Raw genomic sequence first — 16457 nt, forward strand, 5'->3', positions numbered from 1 at the left:
CGGGAACCAGACAAGGATGCCCTTTATCACCGCTCTTGTTCAACATCGTGCTAGAAGTCCTAGCCAGAGCAATTAGGCTAGACAAAGAAATAAAGGGCATCCGGATTGGCAAGGAGGAAGTAAAATTATCTCTATTTGCAGATGACATGATCTTATACACATAAAACCCTAAGGAATCCTCCAGAAAACTACTGAAACTAATAGAAGAGTTTGGCAGAGTCTCAGGTTGTAAGATAAACATACAAAAATCACTTGGATTCCTCTACATCAACAAAAAGAACATCGAAGAGGAAATAACCAAATCAATACCATTCACAGTAGCCCCCAAGAAGATAAAATACTTAGGAATAAATCTTACCAAGGATGTAAAAGACCTATACAAAGAAAACTACAAAGCTCTACTACAAGAAATTAAAAAGGACCTACTTAAGTGGAAAAACATACCTTGCTCATGGATAGGAAGACTTAACATAGTAAAAATGTCTATTCTACCAAAAGCCATCTATACATACAATGCACTTCCGATCCAAATTCCAATGTCATTTTTTAATGTGATGGAGAAACAAATCACCAACTTCATATGGAAGGGAAAGAACCCCCGGATAAGCAAAGCATTACTGAAAAAGAAGAAGAAAGTGGGAGGCCTCACTCCACCTGATTTCAGAACCTATTATACAGCCACAGTAGTCAAAACAGCCTGGTATTGGTACAACAACAGGAACATAGATGAGTGGAACAGAATTGAGAACCCAGGTATAAATCCATCCACATATGAGCAGCTGATATTTGACAAAGGCCCAGTGTCAGTTAAGTGGGGAAAAGATAGTCTTTTTAACAAATGGTGCTGGCATAATTGGATATCCATTTGCAAAAAAATGAAACAGGACCCATACCTCACACCAAGCACAAAAACTAACTCCAAGTGGATCAAAGACCTAAACATAAAGACTAAAACGATAAAGATCATGGAAGAAAAAATAGCGACAACCTTAGGAGCCCTAATACAAGGCATAAACAGAATACAAAACATTACCAAAGATGACGAAGAGAAACCAGATAACTGGGAGCTCCTAAAAATCAAACACCTATGCTCATCTAAAGACTTCACCAAAAGAGTAAAAAGACCACCTACAGACTGGGAAAGAATTTTCAGCTATGACATCTCCGACCAGCGCCTGATCTCTAAAATCTATATGATTCTGTTAAAACTCAACCACAAAAAGACAAACAACCCAATCAAGAAGTGGGCAAAGGAAATGAACACACACTTCACTAAAGAAGATATTCAGGCAGCTAACAGATACATGAGAAAATGCTCTCGATCATTAGCCATTAGAGAAATGCAAATTAAAACTACGATGAGATTCCATCTCACTCCAACAAGGCTGGCATTAATCCAAAAAACACAAAATAATAAATGTTGGAGAGGCTGCGGAGAGATTGGAACTCTTATACACTGCTGGTGGGAATGTAAAATGGTACAACCACTTTGGAAATCTATCTGGCGTTATCTTAAACAGTTAGAAATAGAACTACCATACAGCCCAGAAACCCCACTCCTCGGAATATACCCTAGAGAAACAAGAGCCTTCACACAAACAGATATATGCACACCCATGTTTATTGCAGCTCTGTTTACAATAGCAAAAAGCTGGAAGCAACCAAGGTGTCTATCAATGGATGAATGGTTAAATAAATTGTGGTATATTCACACAATGGAATACTACGCATTGATAAAGAACAGTGACGAATCTGTGAAACATTTCATAACATGGAGGAACCTGGAAGGCATTATGCTGAGCGAAATTAGTCAGAGGCAAAAGGACAAATATTGTATAAGACCACTATTATAAGATCTTGAGAAATAGTATAAACTGAGAAGAACACATACTTTTGTGGTTACGAGGGGGGGAGGGAGTGAGGGAGGGAGAGGGTTTTTTACTGATTAATTAGTAGATAAGAACTGCTTCAGGTAAAGGGAAGGACAACACTCAATACATGGAAGGTCAGCTCAATTGGACTGGACCAAAAGCAAAGAAGTTTCCGGGATAAAATGAATGCTTCAAAGGTCAGCGGAGCAAGGGCGGGGTTTTGGGACCATGGTTTAAGGGGACTTCTAAGTCAATTGGCAAAATAATTCTATTATGAAAACATTCTGCATCCCACTTTGAAATGTGGCGTCTGGGGTCTTAAATGCTAACACTTGGCCATCTAAGATGCATCAAGTGGTCTCAACCTACCTGGATCAAAGGAGAATGAAGAACACCAAGGTCACACGACAACTAAGAGCCCAAGAGACAGAAAGGGCCACATGAACCAGAGACCTACATCATCCTGAGACCAGAAGAACTAGTTGGTGCCCAGCCACAACCGATGACTGCCCTGGCAGGGAGCGCAACAGAGAACCCCTGAGGGAGCAGGAGATCAGTGGGATGCAGACCCCAAATTCTCATAAAAAGACCAGACTTAATGGTCTGACTGAGACTGGAGGAATCCCGGTGGTTATGGTCCCCAGACCTTCTGTTGGCCAGGACAGGAACCATTCCCGAAGACAACTCATCAGACATGAAAGGGACTGGACAGTGGGTAGGAGAGAGATGCTGATGAAGAGCGAGCTAATTATATCAGGTGGACACTTGAGACTGTGTTGGCATCTCCTGTCTGGAGGGGGGATGGGAGGATAGAGAGAGTTGGAAGCTGGCAAAATTGTCACGAAAGGAGAGACTGGAAGGGCTGACTCATTAGGGGGAGAGCAAGTGGGAGTACGGAGTAAGATGTATATAAACTTGTATGCGACAGTCTGACTTGATTTGTAAACGTTCACTTGAAGCTCAATAAAAGTTAATAAAAAAAAATGTAAAAAAAAAGAGATTGGCTTAAGACACTACCTAATCTTATAGACCTTATCAGTATAATTGCTGCTAGTCCATTTTGTTACATCATAGTGATGGGATTTACAACACATAGGGAAATCACATCAGATGACAAAATGGTAGACATCGTACGATACTGGGAGTCATGACCTAGCCAAGTTGATGGATATTTTTGAGGGGCACAATTCAATTCATGACAAGGGTCTTCCTCTTTTTCGCTTACCCTCTACTTTACCGAGCACGATATCCATCTCTAGGGACTGGTTCCTCCTGATAACGTGTCCAAAGTATGTGAGACAAAGTCTTGCCACCCTTGTTTCTAATGAGCATTCTGGATGTCCTTCTTCTGAGACATTTGTTCGTTCTTCTGGCAGTCCATGGTATATTCAATATTCTTCCCCAATACCATAATTCAAAGGCATCAATTCTTCCTCAGTCTTCCTTCTTCATTATCTAGCTTTCAAATGCATATGAGGCGGTTAAAAATACTATGGCTTCGGTCAGGAGCACCTTAGTCCTCAAAGTGACATCTTTGCTTTTTAATACTTCAAAGAGGTCTTTTGCAGCAGATTTGCCTAACGCAATATGTCATTTCATCTCTTGACTGCCGCTTACACAGACGTTGATTGTGGATCCAAATAAAATGAAACCCTTGCCAAAAATTCATTGCCATCAAGTTGATTCTGACTCAGTGATCCTATAGGACAGAGAAAAACTGCCCCATAAGGTTTCCAAGGCTGTAATATTTATGGAAGCAGACTGCCACATCTTTCTCCTGCAGAGCAGCTTGTGGGTTTGAACCGACCTTTCTGATAGCAACCCAGAGCTTAACCACTTTGCTGCCAGGGTTCCTTAAGGTAGGGACAACAGGAGGTGTCCACGGATGTGAGAAAAGAGAGAAGTCTTCAAAGTTTTGGGCGTGAGCAGCTGAAATGATGCAGTTACCACTTACTGAGATGAAGGAGATAGAAGGGAATTGGAGTCAGAGTTGTCTCTGAACATGTTAAATTTGAGGTCCCGGGTGGTGCAAGGAGCCCTGGTGGCACAGTGGTTAAGAGCTGGGCTGCTAAGCAAAAGCCAGCAGTTCAAATCCACCAGGCTCTCCTTGGAAACCCTGTGGGGCAGTTCTGCTCTGTCTTACAGGGTCGCTGTGAGCCTGAATCGACTCAAGGCAATGGGTTTGGTTCGTGGTGCAAACAGTTTTCCTCCATTAAACAAAACCCATTGCCGTGGAGTCAATTCTAACTCATACTGACCCTATAGTACAGAGCAGAACTGCCCCATAGGGTTTCCCAAATGTAATCTTTATGGATGCTGACTGCCATATCTTTCTGCCACAGAGCACTGGCAGGTTGGAACAGCTAACTTTTCAGTGCTCCACTGTTAACCTAAATAATGGTGGTTTGAACCCACTTAGCCCTGTAAGGAAGAAATGCCTGGCAATCTGCTTCCTTAACAGATTACGGCCACAAAATCCCTACGGAGCAGTTCTATTCTGTAATACCTGCAGTCGCCATGAGTTAGAATGGCAACGGGTTTGATTTTTTCTGTCTATTAGACTTTCAAGCGAAGGTTAGTAGTCGAATTGGCTCCACAACATTAGGTTTGGGTTTTTTTTAATACCAGTCTGGAGATTAGGGGAGATATGTGGACTGGAGATGTAAATCTCGGACCTGACAATAATATGTTTTTTTACTGTACTGAGACAGTGAGATGGGACTAGCCTGGAGCAGGGCTGGTTGGGCCTCCCTCACTTCGCACATAGGCCTTGAAAAAGACAAGCAGGACAGAGAGTGGAATGAACAACCTGGCCCACCCACTGGAGATCAGAACAGAACATACAGGCCCTGTGAGCACGGGGTACCGGTTGAGCGGTGGAAGGAACTGAAACGCTGCAAATGAACGGTTAGTGTAGCTGTGGCAGGACTCTACAGGAGCAGAGTGTGCAAGAGAAGTAAAAGTGACTACCGTTTATCCTTCCTGTGCCTGCCAGCTGAAGGGGGCCATGTGACAAAGGGACCCAGTGTGCCTGCGTCACAGCCCACCATGAGTCATGTCAAGGGAGACCGAAGGACTTCCATCTTGAAGACATCCTGTATGTGCGCCTGCATTTGCATAACCCAACCCCCTCTCAGAAATCTCTGTCCTCCCCCCAGAACCTCATGAATAAGCATCAAAACCCTTCCTTCCCCGCTTGTTGAAACCCTTAAATACTTGGCTTGTAGGCAAATCGGTGAGACAGCCTCTCTGAAGGTTCTAGCCCTTACTGTCTCCTTTTGCTAGCTGCTGGCACAATAAATTTGCTTGTGTGACTCTAAGCGGCCTCCATAGTCTTATCCAGCGGCATGAAACTGGTTCAGTGCAACTGAGGAAGGGGCCCCCAGTAACTTTAGATGAAGGTTTACAGAACAAACTAGCTTCTCATTAAACAGTTAGTACAGATATTGTTTTGTGACATCGGTTGCCAACCCCACGACATGTCAACACTCTCCCTTCTTGACCTTTGGCTCCCCATTCCCAGCTTTCCTGTCCCCTCCTGCCTTCTAGTACTTGTCCCTGGGCTGGTGTGCCCCTTCAGTCTCATTTTGTTTTATGGGCCTGTCTAATTTTAATCTTTGGCTGAAGGGTGAACCTCAGTAGTGACTTCAGTACTGAGCTAAAAGGATGTTCGGGGGCCACGCTATCGGGGGTTTTTCCAGTCTGGGTCAGGCCAGCCAGTCTGTCAACAATAATATTTTCAGCAAGACAAAAACAGTCCTGGAGCACTCCCTTTACGATGCCCAGTGCCAACTCCGGCAATTGTTCCACTGCAACCTGTTTGCCAACTGGGCAGCTTTGCCTCACTCATTATCTATAACTTCCCATGCCCCCCAAAAAGAACGATAAAAGCAAACCAGGCCTCGAACTGCTAACACGAGTCTGCTCTCACACCAAAACACCGTGGGCCAACCTGCTCGCGCCTGTCAATCACCGGAGCCCGCGTGGTGATTGGTGGAGGGCGGTCGGGGGTGGGGCGAGCCCGGTAGTCCCGACCATCTGCGCGTCGGGAACCGGCTCTGCGGCGGCTGCGGCGCAGGCTGGGCCGCGAACCCGGAAGGAGCGTCCGATGGTTGTGCTGCCACGCCTGGGTGGCTTAGCTGCGCGCGCTGCCCTCGGGTCCCGGGCGCGCAGGCGAGGTAAGGTCGATCTAGGCCTCACCGGGGAGAGGGAGCCGGACCCTGGCTGCAGAGGTATGATCGCCTGGGGAGGAGCCGGGGCCCTGGCCACGCGCGCGGCCTTTGCAGCGCTGCTCCTGTCGGCGCTGGCGCTCTACTGGCTGCCGCTGCGCGCAGGTACGCTCGGCCTCGGGGCCCTTTCTCCCCGGCGGGAGGCCCGTGCCTTTGCCGTGCCGGCGACGCTTGCAGGGGAGCCGCCTGCGCGCGAGGCCGAGGAGGATCGGGGAGGAGCGCCGCCGAGGTTCCCGGAGGCGCCATCGGGAGCGCACTCGGGGTGGCGCGTTGGGAGCGCGGCTGGGGCAGAGCCAGGCGCCCCGGGCTGTGATCCCGCTGGCCTGGGCGCGATCCTGCGGAAGGCCGGCCGGTTGGGGGTGCCTGCATGGGTGCACCCCAGCGAGGGTGGGGGAGGCGGGACGTCGGTGCGTGAGTGGCACCGGAGGGAGGCGGCGGGAAGGGGAGCGGGCGCGGTGGGGAGGGTCGCGGCGGCCGCGGGTGCGGAGCCGGGCACGCGCCGGGAGGTGCATCCGAGGGCTCGGGGCGCCGGCGAGAGGAGGGTGTGCGCTCTCCTGGGAAGGGAGCTTTCATCGGCGCGGCGCGCGCAGAGAGCCGGGCCAGGGCGGGCGCTGGTCGGACCGCCGCAGGCTGGTGGTTCGAGCACCGGAGACGGCACGAGTGACTATCTGCTGCGGGGTCGTCGCTGAGCGCTCTCGCCTCACGGTGTATTTGCATGTGAATGGGGCGCGGAGCGCTGCTCTACACCCCCTTTTAAACTTTGTTTCCGCGTCGGGAGGAGCGCAGTGGGGGCGGCCGCCTCTGGCCTGGGTCCCCCAGTCTCAGGAGAAATGTGAAGCGCAGCGGGGGCGCGTGCATTTGGAGTGTCCCGCTCTGCCTGGCGACCGGGTCGCCGTTTCGCCTGGCTTTTCCTTCCCCGGCCTTTGCCCGGCTCGCGCCCCCTTTGTGCGCGCCCACCCGGGCTGGGATGATGATCGCCAACACCCGGGGCTTCCTGTGGTCAGACCTGGAGACGCGAGCCCTGCTGGGCATCTGGGGCGAAGCGGGCGTGCAGTCGGCGCTGGACGGCAACTTTCGGAACAGCCATGTGTACCGGGACGTGGCGCGCAGGCTTGCCCAGGTGGGCTTCGAGCGGACCCCGGAGCAGTGCCGCGTCCGCATCAAGGGCTTGAAGCGCCAGTATTACCAGGCGAAGGACGGGCTCCCCAAGGGCGGGCCTGCGCGCAAGGCCTGCAAGTTCTTCGACGACATGGACCGTATCCTGGGCGCCCGGGCTGCCCCCGGGGGCCCCGCGCACCCCCGGGGAGGCCCCACGCCTGGAGACGCGGCCTGCCGGGACCAGGCGGCTGAGAAGGGCTTGACCGGCCAGGGCTCCTCGTTCGCCCAGCGTCCGGTCAAGGTAGAGCGTGCGCCCTTTGCCATCCCGGTGCCACCTGGTGATGGTGAGTGCAGCCCTGGGCCAGGGCGTGTGTGTGGGCGCGCGCACCCTCGGGGATGGTTACCCCAAGAGATCACTGTGACCCAGAGGGTTATCCAGGCACCCCAAAGACTCTCATGCCTGACCTTGGCTGTTGGGCTGTAGAATTCCCCAGGGTCAGTCCCTGGACTCTGAGATGCTTTTCAAATGGGATGAACTATATAAGAATTTAGGTATAAACTGAACACGCAGATTCTAATTGTTTGGGGGCCCCATACCTCTCCACGTGACTTCCAGTTTCCTTCTACTCTGTAAATATTAATTTATCAAATATCTTTTATGCAGCTGGATAGCTTACGTGTGGTAGTATCTCATCTCTCACGACGTGGAGAGATTGCCGTTATCCACCTTTGTATAGAAGACAAGTGGAGCCCTGTGGTGCAGTGGTTAAAGCGCTCAGCTGCTAACTGAAAGGTGGGCGGTTTGAACCCAGCAGCTCCAGTGGAGAAAGATGTGGCAGTCTGCTTTGGTAAAGATTTACAGCTTTGGAAATCCTATGGGGCAGTTCTGCTCTGTCCCTCAGGGTCCCTATGAGTCGGAATCGACTCCACGACAGCGAGTTTTGATTTGGTTTGTCTTAAATTCACACACTTAATGATGGGTCAGCAAGATTTTTCTTTGAACTTGTTTGAGGTGTCATTATAAGACTGTGTTGCTAAGCGTTTGCCAGAAAGTAGCATTCTAGATCACTGACTTCCCACCCCAAGTTTTAGGGGGTGCCAGAGTGTATCTCGGTTAGCTTTAGGATTTCTCTGACATGCTAAATTGGTTATAAATTCACATTAATTTAAAGCACCTTTGGCACCGTGATGACAATACACAGAGCTGTAACTGACAAGTCTAAAAAACAGCTCAGACTAAGAAATCCCTGTAATTCTCTAGGTTCCTCGACTAGATGTCTTTAAAACAAACAAAAACCAGACACACCTGACCTGTTTTTCCAGACTCAGAATTGTTGTAAAGATGAAGCTACTTAATAGGGTGAATTTTAAGTTGCCTCTTGTCAAGGCCTTTTTACCCTTTAGAACACTGCTGTTTATATTTAAACAATTCAGTGGCTAAGTCCAAATGGTGTCTATCAGTAAACCACCTGCAACTTCTGATTTACTAAGCCCTGTGGTTAGGTGCTGTCAGTGGATTTCGACTCATCGCAACCCCACGCGACAGAGTAGAACTGCCCCATGAGGTTTTCTAGGCTGTAAATCTTTTCAGCAGCTGAAAGCCAGGTCTGTTTCCTGCAGCTGGGTTCTTGCTGTTAGCAGCTGAGCTCTTAACCCTTGCATCACCAGGGCTCCTTTTACTAAGTGTAGAGAAACCTAATTGACCTTCATCTGACCCTTTCCCTAATAGAAGGCGTTTCTTTCAGGTGAATGGGATAGACCTTTGTGAACAGTTCAGATTTATACTTTGCATTCATGCAATTCCAGTTAACATGTTAGCAGTTGACAGGGTTTTTTTATTTCCCTCCCAAGTGGCTCCAGAGGGCATTTGTGAAGGATTTGACTTTTCATTTGGTTGGTGGGGTGAAGATTGATTTGGTTGAGAAATTATTTCTTTTGCCTTAAAATGTTAAAATGTTAGCCTTTTGGCCAAATGGTGTCTTCTGGTTTGGCTTGTCCATTACTGACTGGTGTCTTCACAGGTCTCTCTCTCTGGGCCTTAGTTTCTTTATGTATGAAAGAAGTATAAACTGGCTGTTAATGAGAAGAGTGAGCTAAAAAACAAAAAAAAAAACCTTTAATTCATCAAACATTTATTGAGTGTTTTATTCTGTGTAAGACACTATTAAAAACGGTTGAGGGTCAAAACCAAACCAAACCAAATCCATTGCCATCAAGTTGATTCCGGCTCATAGCAACCCTATAACACAGAGTAGAATGCCCCATAGGGTTTCCAAGGAGCGGCTGGTGGATTTGAACAGCCAAACTATTGGTTAGCAGCTAAACTCCTAACCGCTGTGCAACCAGGTTCATCGAGGGTTTGTTGTTAGGTGCTGTCGAGTCAGTTCTAACTCATAGCGACCCTGTGGTACGGGGACGGAGGCCAAACATAAATAAGACATGAACCCTTCCTTTAAACCGTAGTCTGGGAGGGGCACCCCATTCTGTCTAGGCAAAGTGTGCCATACTACCAGTTCAGATATGAAAACTCCATTTTTTACCATCACTTTTTCTGGGCGTTTGAAAGTCTCAGAACGTCGTGTATAACAGCTGCTTTATCTTTAGTGGTTATTTAAGTACACAACAAAAAGCTACCAGCAACTCAGGCTTTTAAAGTATTGTAAAGCTTGACCTATATTTGAAAAGCAGTTTTTCATACGGTAAATCTTCAAACGTTCGGTCGACACGGAGGAGGCTTGTTGTCCCCAAGGATTCCTAGACTCGTTCCTTGTGGTAACATCGCAGCCCATAAGCTGGGGCCACCGATAAATCTAAACAAAGCATTAGGGCAGAAAAGAGGGGAAGAGATGAATTTTGCACGGTGTGGGTTTTGGCTCCAAAATACCAAGTTCTATTTGAGATAAAATAATAGTTGAAAATAGGATTCCTGCCCTGTGTGTTTTCCTTCTGCGTATTATAAAGATTGCTCTGTGAATCTTGTGATGTGAGTTTTTACACGATCAAAGTATGTATTTTTGGTTTACGGTAAGTGGGGTTTAAAAAAATGTTCTTAAATGATGAACTGCTGTAGAGACTTAGCGGCCGCAGTGGGTCAGATGCTTGCATGTTGTATTTGTTACCTAAATCCTTGTTATCTTACCGTTTTCATAAAGCTCGTATCCAAGTGAAGGCAAAATGAGGGTACGCGCGCTCGTCGTTATTTGAGTGACAACAAAAATCATTATTTGCTTTAACAATCGTTGGGGTGCTGAGAACAGCACACCTCCTGTTTGTCACCGGATCCAAAGATCCAAAAGGCGCCGCATCGGTAGGCAGTGAAGATCGGGGTGACAAGGCAGGACGAGGGCTGGGAAGGAAGCCCGTGGCAGGAGGGCCCCGTGCAGGCCGCCGGCCCACCGCAGCGGGCATCCTGCCGGGCGTACGGAGATACTAGTTTTGTGCTATGACAGCAGCTCTTTCTCCTCCGCTAAGTTCTGTATTTTGACACGCAGTAGCTTAGTTTTGTGTCAAATTGTTTTTGTAATACGTGGTGTTTTTTTGCTTGCTCTGAGGCAAAGTACAAATGGGTAATTAAATATTGGTTCGTGATATAAAAAAAAAAAAACAGAAAAAACCCATTTCGACTCACGGAGACCCTATAGGACAAAGTAGAACTGCCCCATAGGGTTTCCAAGGCTGAAACCTTAACAGAAGCAGACTGCTACACCTTCTCCCGCAGAGCGGCCGGTGGGATCCAGCTGCGGGCCTTCTGGTTAGCGGCCTGGTGGGATCCAGCTGCGGGCCTTCTGGTTAGCGGCCTGGTGGGATCCAGCTGCGGGCCTTCTGGTTAGCGGCCTGGTGGGATCCAGCTGCGGGCCTTCTGGTTAGCGGCCTGGTGGGATCCAGCTGCGGGCCTTTTGGTTAGCGGCCGACCGCTTAACCGCTGCGCTACCAGGGCTCCTTTTGGTTCATGATCCTTGCCCTTTTTAATACAAAGACTAAGTATTTCATACTTGTCTATCGTGTTTTTTTTTTTTTTAAGGCTTAACATCTGAAATTTAAAATGTAGGTGTTTGTAAGATGTGAACCTCAAGTAACTGAGGAAGGCGGCTTTCTAAAAAATGTACTGCTTCAGTGCCTTTTTTTAGGGTAGGGAGAAAAGTTTATCAAGCACTTCCATTAGTTTAAGAGTAGCTTTCGTCGGGTGTGTCAGATTGGTTTAAAATGTTAGTTTTTAGTAGCCATAAGTTGAGGTCTAGCTAAATTGTTTTATTCCCGTGTGATTTTGTAAGCCACCATTTACATTTTATATGACTTTATTTAATTGGAAGCATTGGTGTATTTAAAGATGCCAAGAGTACATTCATGCGTATAAAGCAGCGATTCTCAGCTGGAGTTGGTTTTGCCCCTCGGGACGTCTGGCAACGTCTAGGGATATTTTCTAGGGACATTTTCAGTTGGTACAGCTTGGTGGGAGGTATGTGTGCTACTGGCCACTTGTAGACAGAACCAGGGTCATAGCTAAACACCCTACAGTGCACAGGATAGCCCCCAGCTTTCAGCAAAGAAGAAACTCTGATCTGTACTTACACATGTTTTCGTAAAGACAAGTGGATTATTTTAAAACCGTAATGTAACCTGCTGGAGGGGACTTTTATGATGGGGTTCATAATGGACACTTCATGTACTCGTGTGTCTTCCTCTCATTTTTATTCTGTAGTGATCAGACATGAACAGTAAGACAAAGCAACCAAACCATGTGCGTTGGGTCGGCTCAGACTCGTGGCAGCCCCAAGTGTGTCAGAGTAGAACTGTGCCCCACGGGGTTTTCAAGGACTGATCCTGCAGAAGTAGATTGCCAGGCCTTTGTTCCGAGGCACCGCTGGATGGACTCCAACCGCCCACCTTTCAGTGGGCAGCCAAGCACGTAAACCAGTTGTACCACTGTGTGTATAGTAAGGGCTTCGTGAAGTCACCAGTCATATTTTATAACTTGTATAGAAAGTCCCCCCAAAAAAGCTCAGTGCCACAGTGGGGAAATATTAGGTTAATTTTTATTGTGACCTGCAGATATTATCCTGGCTTAAAGAAAAAGTATGTATGTAAAAACTCTGGAAAACAGATTTTTACACATCTTTTTGTGTATATTTAAAGAACAGTTTTACTTGGCTGAGTTTTACTAATAACCTGATTTTTTTTTTTGGTTGTAGAAGCTTTAATAAGGTACTTACCCCTGTAACTAATGCAAGCTCCACAGTTCGATCCTGAATTCTAGTTTAAGGGCAAGAGCTTCAATTACCGCATAACCCAGAAAACCAAACCCAGTGCTGTTGAGTCGATTCCGACTCATAGTGACCATATAGGGCAGAGTAGAACTGCTCCATAGACTTTCCAAGGAGCGCCTGGTGGATTTGAACTGCCGACCCTTTGGTTAGCAGCTGTAGCATTTAACCGTTAGGCCACCAGGGTTTCCAAATTACTGCGTAACGGGGGAAAATTATAATAGTAATTTGACACATTTATCTGTGTTTTTCTATGTTTTTAAATTCCCATTTTTAGACAAAGTTTAGGGAGCTTAAACTTACAGAGTACATACCTCTTAGGACATACGTCCTTTAAAGAATTTTATATATCTTTTTATTGAGTGACAAACAGTAAAAATGATCTTCATTTCCCCACGCTGCCTCTCTTTGCTAAATGTTTAAGTTTGTAAATATTATGAAAGACTGGCGTGACACCCATTCAGCTGTGATATTGACTGTAATTAACTCTTAAGTAATATAATGTGACCACTTCCTGGCGCACTGTTGAGATGCCAGTTTGGAAACAGAACTCTTTGAAAGCAGGCATCCCTAGCATGTGTCTCTATGACACAAAGAAATCAACTTGGTCTTAAGGATATTTTATTTGTAGCTGAGAATTTAGTATTTAGTAAAATGGGAGGACGCATAAACCCAAAACATTGTAAGGGAACCAGAACGACCCTTGAGTGGCTGGTAAGTTTGGATTCTGTATTTACAGTTCCTAATTGGAGCCCTAGTGGCGCAGTGGTTAAGAGCTCAGCTGCTAACCAAAAGGTTGGCAGTTCAAATCTCTTAGCCACTCCTTGGAAACCCTATGGGGCAGTTCTACTCTACCCTATAGGGTCGCTATGAGTTGAAATTGACTTGATGGCAGTGAGTTTGGGTTTTGGTTTAAACTTTGAAAAGCAGCTGTATTTCTTCTGAGGCATTTGAAGGAGTGAGTATTTTCTAATTTTTTTGCCCCTATTGATCAGTTATATTGTTGTTACCCTAGCTGTGTTAAGGTTTGCAACAAACACAAGTCAAGCATTTTGGTAACAGCATAGATTCTTCATCAGCATTCAGAGACACTGGAGTTAAATCTAATTCTAGCAACGCTAATTCCTTCACGGAGCTCGTCCAAGGGAGCACCAGGGAAAGAGCGTCCACAACTATGCAGGTCAAAAAGTAGCAGTGACCCAACGTGCACAGTGGGAGGACAGTGCGTGTGATCTTGGGATCCAGGGTGTGGGGCAGAATGCAGGACGTTGAATGAATTGGGAGGGGAAGAAAGATTGAGAGCAGGGTTGCTTTGGTAGCTCCGCGGCTCACTGCCTTGGCACTGTGGCTCCAGACCAGACGGGAAGCAGTTCTGCAGACCAAAGTGGTTTACTTACTTCTCCGGGAGAAGGATGTCGGTTATAATCAAAGACCGAGGGCCGGAGGGACTAGCCAGCTGTACTGATGGTCGAGCAAGCCTAATTGTGCTTTTCTTGGCCAAAGGTTTACAGGGCTATTCGTTTTGAGTTTTGATCCTGTCCGGGTTTGGAAGAAGGTGACAAGGGGTTTGCCTTGACGGTAATTAAGGTTAATTTTTCATTTTATGGTCTAAGCATGTTATGTGTCAGCTAAGGCATTTACGTCTACTTATTAAAGAAAATCGGTTGAATAAATTTATTGAGTAAAAAATAATTTTTTAAATAAAAAGCAAATTTTAAAGAGTCTTATTAAAGTTTTTACCATGTAGGAGCTGAGTCTGCTGTTGGTCTTTCGTTGAAGTTTTGACACATCTCTGATTTTTCTTAGCTGCTGAGAAAATTGAAAGGATAAAAATATGATTTATATTTTCAAAGATCCTCTGATCCTAGAGGGAATATGTGTTTTATCTGTTCATATATCAGGCTCTACACAGCAATCAGCCTTTGTCTCACAGCAAGCCAGGAAGCCTTTCAGGAAAGAACAATGGAAATGGACCTATTTAGGGGTAATTTTAAATGGTCAAATTATTATTATTATTATTTTTTATTAACTTTTATTGAGCTTCAAGTGAATGTTTACAATTCAAGTCAGTCTGTCACATATAAGTTTCAAATTATTTTAAAATGCCACTTTGAACTCAGTTTAAGATACCTTATATCCCAGGTTATCTGACCAGTCATCTAACTTATATCTGGGTTATCTAATTAATATCCAAATGAGTGTTGGAAATACAAGTTGAAAAATTAGATGGGAACAACATGATAAATCTGTCAGGCCTTAGAATGTGACAGTGGAACGTAACAAATGGGAACTTGCTTTTCCAATTCCAGGGGATAGAAGTGACCTAATAAACTTAACCAAACCAAAACCAAACCCACTGCCATAGCGTCCATTCCGACTCACAGCAACCCTACGGGACAGAGGAGAAGTGCCCCATGGAGTTTCCAAGGAGCAGCTGGTGGATTCGAACTGCCGACCTTTTGGTTAGCAGCCGAACACTTAACAACTGCACCGCCAGGGCTCCTAAGAAACTTAAAGGAAGATTGAAATATAAGTATGTATAGTTTATCAAGTAACATTGCTTTTTTAATTTATAAAACTTCCTGAAAGATGAAGGTGCCTTCCAAAGTGTCTGATGCATTTCAAAAATAAACTTGATATCCTGTCGTCGTTGTGTGCTCTCCTGCGATTCCGACTCATAGCAACCCTGTAGGACAGGGCAGAGCTGCCCCGCAGCGTTTCCAAGGCTGTCGTCTTTATGGACATGGATTGCCACATCTTCCAAGGAGCAGCTGGTGGGTTCAAACCACCGACCTTTTGGTTAGCAACCGAGCGCTTAACTGCAGCACCACCAAGGCTCCTTAAACTTGGTGTATACCGCGTATATTAATGTTGTGTTCTGATTTCTGAACACCATTTGCTTACAGAAATAAAACAGGGAAACCACTGGGTAAAAATCTACAGCGTTCGTGTTAAGTCAGCTTGGGGAAGTATTTCAATGAATGGACTGTTGTTTAAGTCTCTGTGCTTTATGTATAAGGAGATATTTGCGTTTCTGAGTGAATTCCATTTTCCTTTTTTTCAGTTTTAGAAAGAGCATTTTCAGTACATAAAGCACATTCGATAAAGGATATGGAAAATACTTTCCAGTTGGTGAGAAATATTATACCTCCTCTAAGTGCCAAAAAATACAAAGGACAAGATGGAAGAATAGGCGTAGTGGGAGGCTGTCAAGAGTAAGTGGCAAATGTGACGTGTTAGTGTTTTATCTACGTATCTTTATATGTATGTATGCATGCACGTATCTGTCTTTGTATGTATGTAAGTATGCATGTATCTATCTTTGTATGTATGTATGTCTCTATGGAAACCCTGGTGGTGTAGTGGTTAAGAGCTACGACTGTTAACCAAAAGGTCAGCAGTTCGAATCCACCAGGCACTCCTTGGAAACCCTATAGGGCAATTCCACTCTGTCCTGTAGCGTCGCTGTGAGTCGGAATCGACTTGACGGCAGTGGGTTTGGTTTTTTTGGTTTATGCACGTATGTACGTATGTATCTATCTGTCTACCTGTGTGTCTAGTTTGACCCCAGTAATTGTTTCTAAACACAGTCTGATATTATGACACTCAAGGTTTTTCAGTGATAAACTTTCTGATTAAATAGGAGAAAAACTGTAAGATGTGTGGGTTGAATTGTTCACTGACAGGTTTTGCCTATGGTGGGTGATGAAACTATTTTTTCCTATTTTATACTTTTCTGAAGTTACCAGACTTCACACTACGAGCATGTGTTACTTTTGTAATCAGGATGAAAATACCCAGTGTCTGTTTACTAGATCAATTTAAAGGTATTCCTGGAAGCTATTTATTAAATTTGACAGAGATTCGCTTTCTTCAGCGTCTGTTTTACCTTTTTGTTTTGTGTATTTTACTGGTATGTTGTTTGCACGTAAAGATTGATAGTTTGTCCTTTTTTGCCAATGGTGTCTACTGCTGTTGACTTAAATTCCACTGTAATT

General features: G+C 45.8%; 2 protein-coding genes across 4 annotated transcripts in view; both read left to right on the top strand.

The window, feature by feature from the left end:
* Positions 1 to 5904: 5904 nt before the first annotated feature.
* NAXD (NAD(P)HX dehydratase) overlaps positions 5905 to 16457 on the top strand; it is a 48513-nt gene continuing 37960 nt past the window's right edge. Inside the window, exons 1-2 of one of the 3 annotated variants that reach the window (XM_049867882.1) lie at positions 5905 to 6205; positions 15524 to 15674. In XM_049867882.1, the coding sequence (XP_049723839.1) occupies positions 5980 to 6205; positions 15524 to 15674 (377 nt within the window). In that variant the 5' untranslated portion in view covers positions 5905 to 5979. The remainder of the gene's footprint in view (positions 6206 to 15523; positions 15675 to 16457) is intronic. The other 2 variants (XM_049867883.1, XM_049867884.1) reach the window with 2 other exon arrangements.
* LOC126066612 (zinc finger and SCAN domain-containing protein 29-like) lies at positions 6571 to 14346 on the top strand. The gene has a single exon (XM_049867885.1). The coding sequence runs from the start codon at positions 7068 to 7070 to the stop codon at positions 7680 to 7682; it is 615 nt and encodes a 204-aa protein (XP_049723842.1). The 5' UTR covers positions 6571 to 7067; the 3' UTR covers positions 7683 to 14346.

Source organism: Elephas maximus, chromosome 23 (genome assembly GCF_024166365.1).
Source record: "Elephas maximus indicus isolate mEleMax1 chromosome 23, mEleMax1 primary haplotype, whole genome shotgun sequence".
Taxonomy (NCBI): Eukaryota; Metazoa; Chordata; class Mammalia; order Proboscidea; family Elephantidae; genus Elephas; species Elephas maximus.